Source organism: Marmota monax, unplaced genomic scaffold, assembly GCF_021218885.2.
Source record: "Marmota monax isolate L192 unplaced genomic scaffold, Marmota_monax_Labrador192_F-V1.1 WCK01_AAM20220418_F8-fsc00201, whole genome shotgun sequence".
Lineage (NCBI taxonomy): Eukaryota > Metazoa > Chordata > Mammalia > Rodentia > Sciuridae > Marmota > Marmota monax.
The window spans coordinates 686,210-707,643 of NW_026695150.1; the positions used below are offsets into that span (position 1 = coordinate 686,210).

Sequence of the window (21,434 nt, forward strand, 5' to 3'; positions counted from 1 at the left end):
AGTAATAGTATATACAATCATTTTAAAAATGATTGAAGTGTACATAGTCATTTGTTTTAGAATTATTTTCAATAGATATTAAAAGAAAAACCATTTATTTTTGGCTTTAAATGAAAACTAAAATAAAACCTTTAGAACTTTTTTTAAGGATATGTGCTTAACATATCTATGCTTGTTTTTAGAAAACATGCTTGTTTGTAGAAAAATTCATAGGCATTCCAACATTTGTTAAATATTTAAGCTATATTCTTTCAACATCTTAATAAAGGGATCTCTATTCAGTAATGTTTCTATATATTGATTTATAACATTGTTCTAGACAATGTGTTTAAAAATAACTTTAAAAAAATTTTTTAATGGGTATTTGCTTGAATTTATCTATTTTTTACCTTGGATATTTGCTTGAACTAATCTATTTTTTTTACCTTTTCTCCTAAAATTGCATCATCCAAAAAACATGTCATTACATTTTCTCTCCTAGACTGAGTGAAACAGAAGTACCCAGATTGCTGATATTTTTATTTAACTAAATGAAAGTATGCCATAGATTTTTATTTTTAAATAGAGCTATTCCTTGTCAGACAGCTAGAACATTTGATTTGATAATAGCCCCCTGAATTCTACAAAAACTATGGAAAACATTCACCAGTTTGCTTGCAAATCAACTCTGCTGCATGCGTTCACAAGTTTCATAAAGATTGCATGCTTTCTGTTTTCAATACAAATTGTATTTTTTTTCATACCCATCTTTGCTTTTTATTTTTTTATTTTTGTTTCCCTTTTCTTGGTTGGATGCCTGTGTGTGTTTATTCCAAATCCCTGTCCAGTCCTGGAGTTTGAACTACGGAAAGCCAAGGAGACCATTCAGGCCCTCCGAGCCAACCTGACAAAGGCTGCAGGTGGTGTACATAAAACTTTTTTGAGACTTTTTCTACTTTGACAATGTAGAAGTAGCTGGGATATTTTAAAATATAAAATAGTAAAACATTATTTATATTTTTTTCCACCAGAACATGAAGTTCCTTTACAGGAACGAAAAAATTACAAATCAAGTCCTGAAATTCAGGTGGGTGAATGACAGATCTAAATGTATCTTCCACATAAAATGGTAGTACAAGTATTAAGGAGCTAAACTTGCAGTTTACATCTGTCTTTTATTTTGTTTCCAGGAGCCAATCAAACCTCTTGAAAAGAGAGCTCTAAACTTCTTAGTCAATGAATTTTTATTGAAGAATAACTATAAGCTTACATCAATAACTTTTTCAGATGAAAATGATGATCAGGTAAAGTCACTTTATTTTAAAGTAATTTGTTTCCTTTTTTGACTTAGTTTACTTTCTCTTTTATCTGTTTCTTTTGTTTGTTTGTTTGTTTTAAGTTACTATACCTGTAGTAAATTCTAGTACCATTCTACTGGTTAGCAAAAACCACAATCCCTAACCTTCTCAGTTTTGTATTCCATTGGTTTACAGAGTATTTTGTTTTCCTGTGGCTTCTACATAAAGACTTTTTGTTCTTTCCAGATAGCTTTTTACAACTTCCAAGTAATTTATAATCCATCCATAGTTGCATGTATTCATAAAGTGTGCTGTTTGTTTTTAATTTAAAATGTTTACTCAGTAACATAGATTAATTTACACTTAGAAATTCAGTTTAGGGTTGGGATTGTAGCTCAGTGGTAGAGTGCCTGCCTAGCATGTGTGAGTCACTGAGTTCAAGCCTTAGTACCACATAAAAATCAATTAATTAATTAATTAATTAATTAAAGGTTTCCTGTTCATCTACAACTAAAAATATTTTTGTTGAAAATAAATTCATCATAGATAACAAATTAGACTAAAAAGTAATAAAAAAGAAATTCAGTTTAACTGTAAAAATTTCAGTAGCGTTATGACAATTAAATGTTAGGTAACACAATAATTAAGATGGTGTTTCAAATGAAAGTGAAAATAGTAGCTGTACTTCTGAAGAGGGACCAATTTTAGAAATTCATTCTTATTTTCCTGATAAAATCTTCTAAGTAAAGAAATGATGGCTAAATTTAGTGCTGTCTTTTAGCTCTGGAAATCTTGGCTACTTAGTATTAATGGATCTGTTTGAATTATATACCTTAAAAAGCTGAATTCCAGAGAGTTCATTAGATAGAAATAAGGAGCCTGTCATTTCTTGTTTTTTTTTTTTTAATGATATTTTATTTATTTTTTTGTTGTGCATGGAGATTGAACCCCAGACCTGTACATGCTGGGCAAAGACCATACCTCTGAGCAATACTTTCATCCCCAGGAGATCATCATTTTATTTTTATTTATTTATTTTTAAATTTATTTATTTATTTTTTTTTTTTTTTGAGATCATCATTTTAAATTACATTTATTTCAATGGTTCATAAAATCTTACATGGATCTTTTTGCATCTCTTTAAGGGAGATAGCATTTCAATAGCCTCTTAGTTATTGCAAAGGGCTACACTTAAATATACTACAGTAATGCACTGCTTAATAGAATAGATGTTTTCTGAGAACCACATCATTAGGCAATTTCATCATTGTACAGACATTATAGAATAAACTTAAACAAACTAAAATGGTTATAACATTGTTAAGTGATATAACCTTATTGGGACCACCATCTTACATGAAAGCTGTCAATATCTAGTTACTTTTTAAATGGTAGCTTTACTGAACATATACTAAGTAAAAGACATTGAACTGGTATTTTGCTAACATAAATGCTTACTTTACTATGGTTATAGCTTAAGTGAATTGTGTTTATAAATGATGACTAACCAAAGAACAAGAAAAATTTTGACTGTGGGAAAGACTAAGAGGCTAAAGCAAATGCAGAAAGGGGAAAAGAAAAACAAAGAATATTTAGGACACATATAACAAATAGCAAGATTATAGGTTTAAACTTCTGATGAAGGCCCAGACACTATAAACAAATTTGTTGAGAGAAATTAAAGAATACTTAAATGAAGAGATATATTGTTTTCATTGATAGTTAACATTGTGCTCAATGTTGTCTGTTAATTTTGATTTGTATTTTTAATGCAATTCTAATCTTTATGTCCCTCGCATTTTTCATTCCTATGGAAAAAGTAAGAAACTAGTATAGCCAAAACAACTTTAATAAAGAACAGAGTTGTAGCACTTAAACTAAAGCTACCTGATGTCAAGTCTTAAAAAATTCTGCAAAACAAGACAGTATCATTTTTAAACAGACAAGATAATAAATGAAACAGAATGGAGTCCAGAGATAGACTCACATATGGAAGGTTCTTTGATCCCCCACAAAATGCAAAGTAAATTCCATACGTAAAGAATAGCATTTTGGCCTTGGGGTTGTGGCTCAGTGGTAGAGTGCTCGCCTAGTACATGTGAGGCACTAGATTCGATCCTCAGCACCACATTAAAAAAAAAAAAATGAAATAAAGATAAAAAAATGAAATAAATTTAAAAAAGAATAGCATTTTCAAATGATCCTAAAACAATTTGATATCCATATGTTCTCCAAAATGAAAACCAAACCATATTCCATAACATATACAAAAAATCAGCTCAAAATGAGTCATAGACTTTAGTGTAGATCCTGAAAAGCTGTGAGGCTTCTAGAGGAAAACAGGGAGAAAATCATTGCAATTTTGAAAGGTAGGCAAACATTCCTTAGATCTGACTACATGTTTGTTCTCCATCAGATATGCTGTTATACAAATTAATAGCTTTTGCTCTTTGGAAATCATTCACAAGTAAACAAAAAGACAAGTCAGTGTATGTAAAAAAAAAATCTGTTTATATTCATTTTTTAGCTTTAGGTGGACACAGTTATCTTTATTTTATTTTTATGTGATGCTGAGGATCGATTGAACCTAGTGCCTTATGCATGTTAGGCGAGTACTCTACCACTGAGCCACAACCCCAGCCCCTGTAAAAGTATTTTTAGTGTAACAATATTTATATGTAATATATCTCAAACGAATTTGTTACAGTTCTCTAACCTCAATAATAAGAAGTTAACCCAATTTTTAAAAGAGATTTATGCACGTACTTCACCAAAGAAGATATAAGAAGATATCGTCGTGGCAAATAAGTGCATGAAAAAAGATACTCAACCCCTTTATTTATTAGAGATATGCGAATTAAATTACATTGAGATACCACAACACATTTCTTAGACTGTCTAAGATTGTACAAGTCTTGACAAAGATGTAGAACAGTTAGAAAGTCTTTCGGTTGCTGGTTCTAAGCACAATTTAGATATATAATAAATTTTGGGTTAATAATAGATAAAAGGACATTTGACTAATACGTGTAATAATCATTTAATATTTTTTACAAGTTAAAATTTGTTTAATTCTTGTTGTAGGCCAAGCACTATAGTAAGTCTTTTAAAATTATTGCATTTATCCTAAGAGCTAATAAGTAATATATCCATTTTACAGATGACTCATTTAAGCCTCAAATTATAACAACAATGAGTGGTAACTAACAGAAATTTCATATGTGGGTTTGGTTTTCTCCAAAGCTCCCACTCTGACTATGCATATTCATGTCAAATTAATCCTTAATAATAGCAGTCTAATTATTCAAATAAGCCTTTTCTAATGTATTAGGGAGAGATGGGTTTGTAAGAAAGTATATTGAATGTTGATTACTCAAGAACTTCTAAAGCTCTTCTAAAAATATTTGCCCATAGAAGTTGAAATGCTATGCCTTTTTTAGTTTTAATAAAGTTGTGTTAGATTGAATAAAAGAATGTTTCAAAATGCAACAAATCAAAAAAGCAGATATTTGGATTTTGAAAATTGCCAGAAGCATTTTTTTTTTTTGATAACGTACATTAGATTCAAAGAGCTTCAGCAAAAAGACAAGCAAATTAAATTAGCTGTTTATCCACTTGAGTTTATACTAATCATATATAGATTGGATAATGAAAGAAGAAAACAGTGCTATCATTGAGTTTACTTGTAATGTGCAACATTAGGTACAATTTATGAACTATGACTTAATCTAAAAATGTTGAATGACTTCATGCTGTTATTTGAACACGTTTTTTAAGCTGTTAGAGTTTACATTTAAGACAATTAAACCTACTTACCTAGAATGTCAGAAAACTTACGAATAATATGATAATTCTTATCACTTGGAACATATTTTGACATTACAGCAAACTTATGGTTATATTTTGTTTTTCAGATGTTATCAACAGTAATTTTAAAAATGCAAGATAGGGCTGGGGTTGTTGCTCAGTGGTAGAGCGCTCTTGCCTTACATATCTGAGGCACTGGGTTCAATGCTCAGCACTACATAAAAATGAATAAATATATTGTGTCCATCTACAACTAAAAAAATATTTTTAAAAAATGTCAGATAAGGAGCTGAGGTTGTGGCTCAGAGATAGAGCGCTCCCTTGGCATTTGTGGGGCACTGGATTCAATCCTCAGCACCACATAAAAATAAAATAAAGGTATTGTGTCCACCTACAACTAAAATAATAACAATAATAAAATGCCAGATAAAAATTGTCTCTACGATTTTTTATGTTATTATTTTTTAGGATTTTGAATTATGGGATGATGTAGGATTAAACATTCCAAAACCTCCAGACTTACTACAGCTTTACCGAGATTTTGGAAATCATCAAGTGACTGGTAAAGATCTTGTGGATGTTGCCAGTGGAGTAGAAGAAGATGAATTAGAGGCTCTTACACCAGTTTTGGGCAGTCTTCCTCCATCCCTTGAAACACCTCAACCTGTAGAGGTAAGAAATACAAACTCAAGTTCATAAAAAATACTTAAACTGTGTAAAAACATATGATGAGATATTGAGTTACTTTTTCTCCTTTTTTGATTTTAGAACTCTTTGCTAATACAGAAATTAGAAGATAAAATTAGTTTATTAAATAGTGAGAAATGGTCATTGATGGAACAAATCAGAAGACTTGAAAGGTTAGTACTTAGTCATTATTTGTGAAAATTCTCTTTGAACTTTGTAAAGACAGTGGTAGATTATATACATATATGAAACAACTTTTCAATTGTAAAGCATAATTTTTCATGTTTTAGTAATTCTGAAAGAATTATAATGGTTTTATGTATGTAAAATTAAAAATCCTTTATTCCCCCAAAAAAGTTCTTAAATCACTGTGGTGGTATTATAATTGCTTACGTCTTTAAACTAAGAAATAAGGTATTTTGATCTCCTGTGTTGTGTCAGTATTGATAAGACAACTCTTCCACATTAGTGTTGTACATTTTTCCCATTATTTTATTTTGTTCTTATAATATACCATAATAATCTTATAATAATCTAATGTCTCCCACTTTGCACATGAAGAAAGGAAAAGTAAGTGCCAATCAAAAGCTAAGTATATAAGGCCATTTTTATGACTCATTGTTCAAGAGTTTATAGCTGTGCCTTTATGTATATGAAACATTTGTGAATATTGTAGAGCAAAAGATTATTATTTGCCAAACCATTTGCTATTAATGTTACATTTTTAAAGCATTGAACCAATTATGGGGTTTATGCTATTGACAAAGTTTTCAAGTTGTTCTATGGTAATTTCTCTTTTGTTCTGCAGTGAAATGGACTGCCTCAAAAATGAACACTTTGCTATCCCAGCAGTTTTTGAATCTATTCAACCTTCCTTAGATCCATCTCCCCACAAAGACTCTGAAGACAGTGGACAAAGTCAAGTTGTAAATAATTTAGAGAAGGGAAAAAATAAGGATATCCATCCTTCAATAACAGATAAAACTGATTCCATTATTCTTAAAGAGAATTCTTCAGATTCTTTCCCCAGGATAGAAAGGGAAGGAATGCCATCTTCTTCTCCAGCAAGTAAAACCACAGTTCATTTTGATAAACCCAACAGGTTAGTATGCATCCTTTATTTTGAAATGTACCTTTTATTTTATTGAACTGGAAGAACTTCAGTTATTATTTGTACTCATTTTTCTTATTTGCAGATCAAATGTATGAATTTCTTTACATTTTACAGGAACATGGCATATAGCAAAGTTTATGACACCAAGGAGAAATAAATAATAAAGGGGCTAGGTTTTGAAGTGCATAAATAATATGTATGTTACTATGCTGTATACACTTAGCCAGTGTGTTTTACCTTTTCTTTGTTCAATCAGTATCAAATTCTGAAGGTTTTAGTGCTGCACAGTTGCTCATGTACTAAAAAGGGAATAATCTTTGCTCCCAGTCATTTTTCCTATATCTACTTCTATTGCTGATATTGTATTATAAATATTCTCTTAATCTCTTTATTTAATTTTGGGGGGTTACAGTGCTTGAACTCAAAGAAATGAAAAAAACATGGTCCCTGTCCTTCATGATCTATTTGAGAAGGCAAAATATAATTTTGAAATCTTTTAGGATATAATTTGAAAAAATATTTTAAGATAGGAATATTCACTAGGCTGTATTTATATGTTTTGGGCATATAATTTAGTTCATAGTGCTTTATGTATACTGACTCTTTTAATCCTTATAAATATAATGTGGTGTATTTTTATCCACAAACCTCTTCCTCCTATTAAATAGAGAAATATTGTACCTACTACTAGGATGCAATAGCAAGGCATTACTAAATTTGCTTTAGGTTCAAAAATCCTTTTTATTAGTGGGAAATATTGGATTTTTTTTATACCTATTAAATTTTTTTTCTTTAGATAATTATGGGGGTTAATGAGATGAAATAGATGTTGTACAGTCCTCAAAATGTATTTTTTCAAAGTTCCAATATGTAAAAGATATTTTAAAAAATCTATTGTAATACTCAATTGTAACACCATTATAAGTTCTTTAGTTTTTAGAAGAACTACTGTATTTATTTATTTTTTTATTCCAAAACAATCCAAAGGAGATAGATTAAATTCGTTCAACTAAATTTCTTTTAGTTTTTACTGTGTTCCCCTCAGTGTTACAAGGATTGCAGTAGTAAGCAAGACATATAGGAATTCCTTCAGTTACAAATTTATAGTATGAGAGAGACAATCAAGCAATTACATTGAAGTATCAAAAATGGTAGTATAATTGTTGCTTTGGAAACACACAATCAAGTCCCCTAACCTTTTTATCAAAGCGGGAAAGATTTCATGTATCATCAAAGTGTCATCTAACCTGGGACTGAAAGACTTAAGTTACAGGAAAAGAGATGAGTGTTCCATTAAGAAAGATTACCTTGTACAAAAAAAGCAGTGTGCTTTTTGAAAAATAGGATTTAGTATGATTTGGTCAATAAATATAAATGAAAGGAATAATTGAAAGCATCCTGCAGGGTAAAGATAATTAGAAGGTAGCAAGACTGAAAGAGAGGAGACTAATATAAAGTGTATATATTGGAAGAATCCAAATAAGAAATGAGTAAGACCTGTTAGAGCTTTGAGAATGAGGATTGAGAGATTTTTGGTAGATTTGCAAGATAATTGAAAGTTAAATGATTGATTGGATTTGGGGTTAAAAGAAAGAATCAAAGCTGATATGTGTTTTCTGGCTTAAGCAAGTGGGTAGATTATGGCCCCTTTCTTTGATAAAATATAGGAGGAACATAAAAGAACAAAAGACTCAAATATTGGCACACCACTTGAACTCTGCAATCATAGAGATTACTGGGTACCACTTTGTGGCATATATTAAATAAGCATTATTATATAAGTTTTGGTGTTAGCCTTTTCTTTATAAGTTGAGCACAGAATGTATAACTTAATCATAATTTTTTGAATGCACTATAATAGAGATCAGTGTTGTGTTAGAACTGTAAATGGGTCTAACCTTCTGTATTAAATATAAATAGGTTAATATTTTCTATTACTAAAAGACTTTTTCCTCTAAAATGTATTATAAACATTGGTTTATCTTTAAATTTTGTCACTTTGTTCAATCCCACAGCACCACATGTGGGTCTCTAACATGAAAGTTTGTTATTGTGATACATATTAGTACAACTTCAGTTGCTCTTAGCAATATACTAGGTCAACCTTTGTATCTACTTTACCTTCATTAATCTTTTTGGAACCATGGAGAATTGGAGGTGAGAAAAGTCCTCATTTTAGAATTTGCAAATATTTTCTATAGTCATTGCCACTATACTATTTCAGATTTGATCCAATAACTTAATGGCCATTTGTTCACTCACATAACATCAAGCTACTTCAGGATCATTGGTTTGTGTTTTCCCCCCTGTATTTTTCTTCAGTAAAGTGTTCTCTAAGTAACTGATGGTTGAGAAATTTGGTTAACGTTTATAAGTTAGAAATAATACAGAAATAGTAATATGCACTACTTTTGCCTTAAATGTCAGTGATAATTCTTTGGTATTGTCTCCTTTTCATCCATTGTTTTCTTCTAGGAAATTGTCTCCTGCTTTCCACCAAGCACTACTTTCTTTTTGTCGAATGTCAGCCGATAGTCGTTTAGGATCAGAGGTAATTGACACCAGATATTCTTATTAACTTCCTTAAAGTATTCTACTATTTTCTTCTTCATGTCTCATATAAAAGCATATATGATAACATTGTAGTTCAAATGAAAGTCTGTTATTAAGAAATAGTACCTTAAATTTTAAACTTATAAGGAAATTAGTTGATTATTTCTGCTTTTGAATGATGTTTTTTTTAAGTATTTTTTAGTAGTAGTTGACACAATATCTTTATTTTATTTATTTATTTTTATGTGGTGCTGAGGATCAAACCCAGAGCCTTGCACGTGCTAGACAAGCGCTCTACTGCTGATCCCCAGCCCAGATGATTATGTTTATTAATATTAAAGTAATCTCTTGTCTCTGTTTTTAAAATGGTATTCTAATGATAGCATCTTTTGGGCACAATTCAGAAAACTAACTTAGGTGTATACTGTTTTATGTTTCAGGCATTTTTAGATAGCGGTTATTTTCATTCAAGGTGATTGTTTCTGATAGCTGAGTTTGTTAACTATCATAACTGTTTTTCTCTTACAATTGTTGTAGACTCATTTTGAGAGCTTTCCCCCCCTGTTCCCCATCTTTGTATTCACTTCTTTTCTAGCTGTTTTTTAGTTGATTCCACTTGTCCTTTCATGGGCTGTGTCTTAGATTATCTCTGGGAATATCAAACAGCTAGAGGATGGTTTGGTTGCACTCTGGAAATCTTCATTATAAGATTATGTCCGCTTCCTTGGGCTGGGATTGTGGCTCAGTGGTAGAATGCTTACCTAACATGTGGGAGGCGATGGGTTCAATCCTCAGCACCACATAAAAATAAATAAATAAAATAAAGGTATTGTCCAACTACAACTAAAAAATAATATTTTTTTAAAAGATTATATCAGCTTCCTTGGACCACCTTTTATATGCAGCTTTATTGTACAAACTTCCTGGATAGTAATTGCAGTCGTATATTTCAGGGATAAAAACATAAACAACCCCAAACCTATGCAATCCCTACTTGTTCCCAGAATTAAAGCCTGATAGGCCTCCCTGGCTTCACCCTTATTTTTTTACTACTATTTTATTTTATCTTTTAAACATTTTTATTTTTAATTGGCACATAGTAATTACACATATTTATGGAGTATGTTGTGACATTTCAGTACATTAATACCCGGTAATGATAAGATTAGTGTAGTTGATATGTCTCTCACTTCAGACATTTATATTTATTTGTATTGGAACATGCAAAATCATAGCTATTTGAAATATTCAGTTAATCGTTGTCCACCATACTGATCCTATCGTGCTGTAGAACATTAAAAGCTCTTCCTTGGGCTAGGGATATAGCTCAGTTGATAGAGTGCTTGCCTTACATGCACAAGGCCCTAGGTTCAATCCCCAGCACCACGAACAAAAAGAAGAAAAAAAAGCTCTTCCTTCTAGCACTGTAAAATAAATAAAGTTATTCCTTCTATCCAATGTGCCCCCTTTAACTCATCTCTGGCCCAAAAAACATTAATGCCATTTGGGGTCAATGTTGTTGTGGTCTTTACTACCGTAAGTTATAATGTTGGAATGTGTGTTCAGAACAGAGGTGGCAGGATCCAAATCATTTTTAACTACTCTTTTTATTATTATTATTATTACTTTTAGTTGTAGGTGGACACCATAACTTTAGTTTATTTATTTATTTTTATGTAGTGGTGAGGATTGAACCCAGTGCCTCATACATGTGAGGCAAGCGTTTTACCATTGAACCACAACCACAGCCCTTTGCACAGAATTCTTCCACTGTCAACATTTTTTAATTATTTGGTTTTGTAGGTGTCTCGGATTGCAGACAGTGAAAAAAGTGTTATGTTAATGCTGGGACGCTGCCTGCCACACATTGTTCCTAATGTACTGTTGGCAAAGAGAGAGGTAAAACACATCAAGTATTTTCACCTTAATAATGCCATCGTGTTGTCCATTTTTTGTCATTTTTGAAGTTTAGTGTTATATTTTTATTTTGTTAAAGTCTGTTACTTGCAATCATATTCTTACTTTTGTGCATGCATCTCTGCTCCTAGAGAATGGTTTTACACCTCTGTCAGGTGAGTTCAGTAAAACTGCATGGTATTCTTGTTTTTCCAATTTTGCTTAAAGCATTATTAGCTTCTGCAACACTATTACTGTAGGTCCATTTATGTGTCATGAACACTTTTATTTATATATATATATACATATATATATGTGTGTGTGTGTATATATATATATATATATATATATATATATATAACCAGTTGACTAATTTGTTTCTGCTATTATAATGTACTTGTTAAGTATTGAAAATTAACAGGGGCTAATAATTATGTAATTCTTTCCTCAGATGTACTTGTAGTTACTTATTATAAATGTTAGTTTTATTATGTGTTTTTGCCAGTAACACATGATAGTGATAGAATAATTTTTATAGTGATAGGATAGATAGAATAGATACTGACTGTAATAACTTAAATACCTTTAGATTTTACCTTGTAGATAACTTGTTGATAGATTCCTTAAATAAATAAGGTACAATTACAGGTATATATTTTATTCCATATAGTCTAAAAACTTTCTAGGAAGTTATTTTCATAGTTACATTTATAAATCATATTTAGCCAATAAAGGATTAATGAGAATTATCTGTAATCTTATTTAAATGACAGTAGATTATTTATTTGCTAATAAATTGTGTCTTGAAATTATTCAGTTTAAGAGATAAATTTCCAGTTCACAAATTTTTTATTATAAATGGATTGACTATTTTAGAACATAAGTTTCTTTGTCTTAATATTTACCTCTAATTTTACTTATAATTCATGGGACCTACAGTATGATAGGTACATGATGCATTGGCAAAACCCATTTAAAGCTCATCCTTAGTTATCCATTTAGCAGAAGAAATTTGTACTGATCCTTAAGAAAATTTAAATGTAGAGTATTAAAAGCTTTTATTCTTATAGTTATTTTTTAATTCCAAGAGGTTAAAAAACTATTTGTGCTGGTCATTTTATTTTTATCTAATCATTTAAAAGCAGTAAGATAATAAGAATTATGGAAGTTTTCTATGTCTTGAAGGATCAGTGTCCAATTTCAGATTGTTTTGCAGTTCTGCCTGGCAGAATGATGTTTGAGCTTCTTTTTCTTTTTCAGCTTGTAACATAACCATGCATTAATGTTTGCATCCCTTTTACTATGTTTTCTTAATATATCTTTAAATGTCACAGAAACCTAATTATGAGATGAAGTTTTAGCTTTTTTATTTTAGTTTTCCATATTATCATAAAAGACGAGCACTAAATTCTGATTGAACTGCATGAAATATTTATAAATTTGCATCATTGGTAATCAGACACATTGTAATTTATATATTATATATATAGATCTATATATACTCACACACACATACATATATCTACTTTGAGGTATGTTTACTTTTCTGGCTGATTTTTAAATTTTTAATGTTTAAAAAGTACATAATTATAATCATGAAGAAGTGATAATTTTTATTTATATAGTTATTCGTTTCTTGTCCTTTTTATCTTAAAATTAGCCATTTGTAATAAAACAAAGTTATCTTCTCTCAAAATTAAATTGCTGAACAATGAAGTTTATCTTGGTCTGGTTTAAAACCTGTCCCTGGGCATAAAAAGACAAAACCGGAATCTGGGGTTGTGGCTCAGCGGTAGAGCACTTGCCTAGCATGTGTGAGGCACCGAGTTCGATCCTCAGCGCCACATAAAAATAAATAAAATAAAGGTATATGTGTCCAACTACAACTAAAAAAAAAAAAAGAAGAAAAGAAAAAAGTAAAAAAAAAAAAAAAAAAAAAGACCTTATGTGTTTAGCACATACAAAGCCCTGGGGGGTTCAATTCCCAGCACTACAAAACAAAAAGAGTGGAAGTTTTGTTTCATTACATTCCTTGAATTACTTTTTAATATTTGACCCCAACTTCTTAAATCTACATTTTTTAAAAAGCTCGTCTTGGGGCTGGGGATGTGGCTCAAGCGGTAGCACGCTCGCCTGGCATGCGTGTGGCCCGGGTTCGATCCTCAGCACCACATACAAACAAGGATGTTGTGTCTGCCGAAAACTAAAAAGTAAATATTAAAAAAATTCTCTCTCTCTCTCTCTCTCTCTCTCTCTCTCTTTTTCTCTCTCTCTCTCTCTCTTTAAAAAAAAAAAAAAAGCTCGTCTTGTATTGAAGGATTAATATTTTAGATTTTTTCTTATTACGTTTCATATACCCCCTGTCAGCATAAGCCTTTTTATTGATATGTTAGTATGGTTAAAATGTTTCCTGTTTTCTGTTGTTGTTTTTAATGTTCATCAGCAAACTAAAGAGCATAATAATATCCTAGCTGATTACATAAAGCATTAGAAACAGTGTATATGGTTTTGATTAGGTAATATATTCACTTCATGTAACACTTTTTAAATGTAAAAAGACTCAATGAAAGCTTTTCTGTTTCCCCTGTCCTTTCACAACTGTTCCAAACAAAATATTACTGACTTCTAGAAGGTGTATTTTTTCAAGTCCTTTGATAATTTTATTAATTGGATTCTTTGTTCAAGGGGTGGGGGTTCCTGGGGATTGAATCCAGGGACATTAACCAGTGAGCCACAACCTCAGCCCTTTTAATTTTTTATTTTGAGACATGTCTAGATAAGTTTTTCAGGCTCGCTTTGAACTTGCAATCCTCCTACCTCATCCTCCCAAGATGCTGGGATTACAGGCATGCATATCATGCTGGGCTTTTGTCTTATTTTTGAGTTGTAAGAATTCTTTATTCTGGATATGAAACCCTTATCACATATATGATTTGCAAATATTTGCAAATATTTTCTCCTATTTTTACATTCTTGATAATATTCTTTGATGGGCAAATGTTTATTTTTATGAAGTCTGATTTATATATGTTCTCTTCTATGGTTTTTTCTCTTGGTGTCAAATCTAAGAATGCACTGCAAAATCTAGGGCCAAGAATACATACTTCTGTGCTTTCTTATATAGTTTTAGTTATATTAATTAGATCATTTGTCCACTTTGTGTTAATTTTTATATAGAGAGAAAGGATACAGGTTTATTCTTTTTAATATTAGCTATCCAGTTGTTGTTTCTATATTCAACAGAAATAAATTTTTCCCTGTTGAGTTCTTGCCACTTTTTTCAAAAATCAGTTTGCTATATATTGTTTATTTCTGGACTTTCAGTTTGTTCCATTGGTCTGTATATCTATCCTTGTGCTACTCCTATACTTTCTTGATTGCTGTAGTTGTTAGTTAGTTTTAAAATTAGAAAGTATGAATTTCTCCAGTTTTTTCTTTCTTTCAATATTGTTTGTGTGAGGATTCTTCAGTCCTGTATAAATTTAAAGCTCAACTTTGCATTTTTGCAAAATGGATCATTGGACATTTCCAAAGCAGAGGGGGGGGGGGGAAGTGCAAATTTTTCACTTGATTAAATTTATTCCTGGTTATTTATTCTTTTGGGTGATACTGTATATGTCGTTGGTTTCATAATCTCCTTTTCAGGTTATTCATTGCTGGTGTATAAGAAATATAGTAGATATTTGTGTATTATAAGATTCACACACTTTGAAGATTTGCTGAATTTTTTAATCTACTCTAGAGGTTTTTATAGTGGTTTGTTTCAAAAGGATTTTGTGGTGTTTTCTATATGTAGAATTATGGTGTCTACAAACAGATCCTTTTACTTGTTTCTTTTTCAATTTGAATAGCTTTTTTTCCCCCTTGCTTTTTATTGTACCAGTACATTGTTGAATAGCCTTGGTTTCGGAAAGCAGATATCCTTTTCTCATTCTGATCTGAGGGGAGGAATACTTTTTGTGTGTGGGGTTTGTTTTTGTTTGTTTGTTTGTTTTTTTAACCATTCAGTATGATGTTAGTTCTAGAATTTTTATAAATGCCTTTATGGAATTAAGGAAGTTCCCTTCTTTTCCTGGTTTATTGATTGTTTTTGTCATGGAAAAGGCATTGAATTTTGCCACATGCTTTTTCAGGATCTGTTGAGAAGTTAATAATATATTGATTAAATCTTATTATGTTGAGAAGTTAATCATATTTTGATTAAATCTTATTATGTTGAGCCACCTTTGCATTGTTGGGATATCCATGTAGTCAAGATTTATACATTTTTTATATGCTTTTGGATTTGGTGTTAGTATTTTGTTGATCCATTTTGATTAAGAGATACTGATTTATAGTTTACTTGTTGGATTTTTGTCTAGCTTTATTATAAGGTTCAGATTGTCTTCATAGGATGTGGAGGAATTGTTCTGTCCTCTTCCAGTTTTATCAGTTTGAGTAGAATTGGTGTTACTACTTCTTCCAATGTTTTTTGAAAGTCACCACTGAAGCCATCTGATCAGACTGACTTTGTTGGGAAAGCTGATCATTGATTTGATCTATTTACTTCATTTCTCCCCTGCCCCTTAACATTTAATCGTTCATTTTGTTTTACATGCTTTTTTCCTCCTGCTTTTGTGTTAGAAACACACACCAATCTTATATTCTCAGGTGACTTTTTTTCCTAACTTTAAAACCCTCAAATAATAATATCTTGGGAAAATAGACTGTACATAGGAAATATTTTGGAAGTTTGTCACAAGAGTAAGGAAGTTAAATAAAAATAGTTATACAATCATGTAAATATTTCTAAAGAGATTTGCTATCTCTAAAGACATTTCATTAGAAATTGTTTCACTCATAAGATTAATATTAATATGCTAGAGGGCTTTCCTACTGACTCTGTAAAATTCAATGGGTAACTTGGGACTTGAGAGGCAGGAGATCCTTCAAGTAGAGAAAAATAGATTTGTTATTAAAATTGCAAAACCCAAATGAATTGCAACTAATGTTATTTACTTAAATAAAGTGCAAAATCCTAATAATCCCATTAATTAATTCTAAAAGTCTTAGGAAATATATAATAGGATTATCACACTGATTTCTTCTGTAATTATCAGAGGGCAATCAGTTTTGTATTTCACTTCTGTACACACTATTGATTACTATCCAGATGGGAAAAACTCATTTTAAAATATTTAAGATTCTTATTACCTCTAAATGTGGACATACAACTTTTCATATGTGAGAGAAAAAATTACCTTTGGATCTAATGTTACCATTAGAGTATTATTGTTATTGTTTTAATATTACATGGGGCATTAAATCTAATAGGCTTAAGGATTTTTGTCATTAAAAAGGATTTTTGTCATTAAAAAGGATTTAGATATATCTTAAATAGATATTAAAAAGGATCAGATATATCTTACATTGCTCTAGTTTCAATATGTTTCTTTTATATTTAATGTCCCAGAGGCATTTTTAAAACATTTATCACTTGTCTTGAAGAAAATTCAGGGACCATTTTTTAATTGTTGCATCAGAATTGTAAGAAAAGTTTTTAAAAGATGATAGAGGGAGCTGGGACGTAGCTCAGTGGTAGAGCACTTGCCTTACATGTGTGAGGCATTGGGTTCAATCGTCAGCACCACATATAAATAAATAAATAAATATCGTGGCTCAGCAGTAGATTGCTTGGCTAGCACATATGAGGCCCTGGGTTCGATCCTCAGTACCACATAAAAATAAAATAAAAATATTGTGTCCAACTACAACTAAAAAAATAAATATTAAAAATATTTTTTAAAAGACGATAGATTGTTTCTAATGGAGAGACGAAACCAAAGGAAACGGATTGATTCAAGTCCATAAATTTATAAATAGAGTGAAAATGATAAAAATGGATTGTTGAGAAGGGCTTTGGTAAGTGCTGTGTTGAGGCAGCTTTTTGAGGCCAACTTTAATTTCATAAGGAAAAATTAACAGCAATAGATTAAGAAAATTGCTGCATGTGTTTGAAATATTTTTCATTTCTACACTAATCTTAATTCCTACATGTTTCACTTGAGGAAAATAAGAAGTTTTTGCATTTCCTTACATTCTCAGGTTCTAAGTAGTGTACCAAGACAGAAGCTCTTCTAGTTCCTGGGCCAGTGATCTCAATTTTGCACACGTGTAGCCATATTCCAGTTACAAGATTGTCGGTATTAACACAGGACACTAAACCTTCCTTTTGATTAAGGATTACTGAGCCTCATGATAAAATAAAATATAAGACGTACAGAATAAACAACAACAAAATTATTTTGTTATGCTTATTTTTTAGATAAAGCTAAAACACTACTACTACATGTTTTAAACTGTGTATGTGCAATTATAGTAAATATCTTTTATTTATAATTTTACCTTTAAAGAATAATGAACTAGGGGAGAATGAAAAAAATATTTTAAGTATACATGTAGGGATAATAAAGTAGAGAGATTAGGAGGAAACAAGTAAATTATCAGGAGAGAAAGATCTGACATGAAGAGTAAATATAAGTAAAACTTTTACATCCCTTTTGGTTTTCAGGCATCAGAATAATTTCTCCTTTAGTTGGTGCTTCCAGAATAACTCCTTTTCATCCTTAAGGTTAATACTCTAACCACACCCTTTTAATACTTTGTGTTAGTTCTCTCATTAGTGACATTGGGTTCAGCAGCCTAAATGGAATCAACTAAGAATAGTCCTTGGTATTAATGGTCTTAACCCTAATTTTGTTAAACTTACAAATCAGACAAAATATTTAATATGTTATAAAAGTTTTATTTTACCCTACAATATCAGGACTAATCCAGCAAGCATCACATTAAGTGTCTAGTGAAAATATCAAGTGGTGGTGGTTGTTGCTTGTGGGGTGTTTGTTGGTTGGTTGGTTGGTTGGTACTGGGAATTGAACCCAGGGAGCATTTAACCACTGAGCCACATCCTAGCCCTTTTTATATTTTATTTACAGACAGGGTCTTGCTGAGTTGCTTAGGGCCTTACTAGTTGGTGAGGCTGGCTTTGGACTTGTGATCCTCTTGCCTCAGCCTCCAAGCCACTGGGATTGCAGGTGCGCACCCCCACACCCAGCAAAAATATTAGTTTTAACATATCCATATACTCTTCCTCATTTCAGTCCAAAATTATTTTCCCTATTTTGTTTTTCCCTTTTCAGTTACTTTGTAATCTGGAACCTACAAAGGCTTACAAATAGGAAGATTGAAAATGACAAAACAATAGTTTTCAATTTCTTCTACTACTCATGTATCTCCTCTTTTGTACCATAAATTTAAGATTTAAACCATATAGTTATAACATAATATATAAAGGCTTCAGAAATAATGGAAAGGGCCTTGTAGTCATGCCTTTAGGATTAATAATCAACTTGAAAAATTATATCATCTATCTAAGCAAGCATCTTCAAAATGAGGAAATACTTCTTAAAGTATAAACTTTTATCATATTTTTCTTGGGTTTATATCATTCTCTCCTTAGTACATTATAGTGTTTACTTTAAAATAGCTTCAAAGTATTATTTTTAGAGTATTTGTTTCCAAAAATATTGTATCACTTTTGGACTTTTATTCCCATTAGATTTGAAAATCCACTCCAAAATTAAAAGTATTAATACACTTTAACGTATTCAGTGTTCAGAATTTTATCTTAATTTGATTAAAATGTGAAATAACCTTAGTTTCAAATATTTGTGTGAAAGAGAGAAGTAAACTTTTGGCTATTACATTCTTACAAAATGTTGAATTTACCTCTGCATGTTGAACATATGGTACAATGTACAAAATATGTTTAAAAATTTATAGTTTAACTTATTTCTACTGATATTCTGTGTTATTAAGTGCTGAGAAGATTTAACAACCTGTGTAGGTGTTTTGTTTTGATTTTTGTTTTTTCCTGTGCTAGGTATGGAACCAGAGCCTCTAGCATGCTAGGCAAGCACTCTGCCCCTGAGCCAGCTACCCCTCCAACTCAGAAATGATGTTTATAATTAGCCATTGGATTAGATGTGAAGGGTTTAAAATTGTTAGATTCTATTTAATCCTAAGGAAGATACATTATATTTGTGGATGCAGGGAGGGTTGTTTTTATTTTCTGTTATCTTTTTAAATTTTGAAATATAGTGAATTTCTGCAAGTTTCACTTAAAAACAGTTTCACAATTAAAATTACTATATCTGCTTGTCAAATGATGGAAAGTTATTTAGTGTAAAGAACTAGTGGAACCTTGGGAATTACTGGATAAAATAACAAGGTTAGTTGACTCTTATGTAACTTTATTACATTATTATTTATGCTTTCCAAAACCAGCATAAGTTATGTTTTAATGTTTTCAGTGTTTCAAATTATCAAACTTAGAAAATTAAAATTTACTCTTTTTTATGTTGATGTTTAAACATCCATTTAAGAACATTTTGCAGTGTATTTTCATTTTGAAATTTTCCACCTTCGTATTTCTTCAGGAGTTGATCCCCCTCATATTGTGCACAGCATGTCTACATCCTGAGCCTAAAGAGAGAGATCAGCTTCTCCACATACTTTTCAATTTGATCAAGAGACCAGATGATGAGCAAAGGTGGGTGTGATTACTTCTTTGGGAAATAAATACAGTATTGATCTATTCACTTTTCTAATTTGTCAACAAGATGGGCATTGTAATCTAAATGCCTTTTTTCCTTCCCTCTATCTGTTCTAGTGGCATTGGAGCTTTCACTATCCTGGTATCACTCATTGATAGTTTCAAATTCTAAAAAATGCATTTCAAAGTATAATGTCCTATATCAAGTTACCTTCCCTTCCCATTTTCTTTTTTAAGGAAATCTGGAATTCATGACAACAAACAAAAAGATAATGCAGAATTCTCTGAGAAATTTATCCTACATATAATAAATAAAACCTAAAGCAAAAATAACTTTTTAAAGTTAAAGTTTCTGAAAGTCACTAGACAGGTACAGGTTCTGATGGATATTATCTAAATTATCTTGTATTTTTGAGGACTAATTCACATTGAAATTGTCCTAAATTTTAGTGTAATTTTATTTTATTTTAAACATATAAATATTTTCCCTTGAAACACTGCAGGATATTTAAATTTTTTATCTGAAAATTCTGTCTTCTACTAAAACACTTTGCTGTTTTCTAGTAAAGTTTCCTACTAGTTAGTGATTAGATTACTCTAAACCCTCAGTATAAGGAAAAGGGAGCAAACAGGCATGAGGGTCTTAATAGGGGCTTTACAAGTGGTATAGATAAGTTGCATATTGCCCAGAAAACTACTGTTCTTTTTTCCCCTCCAAATGCAACAAACCATAGTTAGGTGACATAGCATAAAATTGGACATACCCAATGATCTCTCAGGCATTGTAATGTTCCACAGATAGAAAACTAACCTTCCTCCAGGAAAGAGATTTTCAAAGAAGCCTGACTTTATCTGCCTACATATGTTCTTGGCACTTTTTTTAATGAGTACTAAGACCTATAAAAGCAAGCAATAAAACCTTTATAGATTCTAAGCTACTTCTTATGATTTACCCCATAAGGAAATGCTCTCAACGGAAAGCAAGTTTTGCTTTTGTTTTGGGTTTAAGGTTGACATTTCTTTATTTTGTTTCCAGTTTGGAATTTGCTAGGAAGACATGAAAATGTATTTTTAAAAACTAAGATATAAATACTAAGCATTTGTGAGAAAAAAGTTTAACAGACAACCATTTAAAGGATCTGAGAAATTTTTCTGTTACTCTAGTATCACTGAGTGAGGCTGGATTAAGGAGACCAATCTAAGATCCTTAGTTTTTACTTTGATGAAAGTATTTTTTATTTGAGTGAAAGGTAGAAGGGCCTCAGTCATTTGTTCTTTTATGTAAGGCAGCCTGTTACTTCTACCTTCCTTTATTGTCCAGACCTCTTTATCTAATCAGATTAATATTTCCAATAAACATGAAATATAAGGAAATGGACAGAGGGTGCCTTTCATCCTTGAATATATGGTCTTTTGCAAAACCCTAAAAGCCAGGTAAAGACCAGAAATTGCCCTAGAAGTACACAGCAGATGTTAATTATTCATACATTATATTTGGTTGAATAAA

At 31.0% G+C, this 21,434-nt stretch overlaps 1 protein-coding gene across 6 annotated transcripts in view; it reads left to right on the forward strand.

Annotated features, from left to right (window-relative positions):
- Relch (RAB11 binding and LisH domain, coiled-coil and HEAT repeat containing) overlaps window positions 1–21,434 on the forward strand; it is a 99,999-nt gene that overhangs the window by 24,841 nt on the left and 53,724 nt on the right. For 5 of the 6 annotated variants that reach the window (XR_006848150.2, XM_046428188.2, XM_046428187.2 and 2 more), the window contains exons 3-11: window positions 828–899; window positions 1,011–1,066; window positions 1,170–1,283; window positions 5,553–5,756; window positions 5,853–5,944; window positions 6,580–6,873; window positions 9,361–9,436; window positions 11,242–11,337; window positions 19,812–19,924. Coding sequence is in view for 5 of the 6 variants with exons in the window: in XM_046428188.2 (XP_046284144.1) it covers window positions 828–899; window positions 1,011–1,066; window positions 1,170–1,283; window positions 5,553–5,756; window positions 5,853–5,944; window positions 6,580–6,873; window positions 9,361–9,436; window positions 11,242–11,337; window positions 19,812–19,924 (1,117 nt within the window). In the remaining variant the exon portion in view is untranslated. The remainder of the gene's footprint in view (window positions 1–827; window positions 900–1,010; window positions 1,067–1,169; window positions 1,284–5,552; window positions 5,757–5,852; window positions 5,945–6,579; window positions 6,874–9,360; window positions 9,437–11,241; window positions 11,338–19,811; window positions 19,925–21,434) is intronic. The other variant, XM_058573861.1, reaches the window with a different exon arrangement.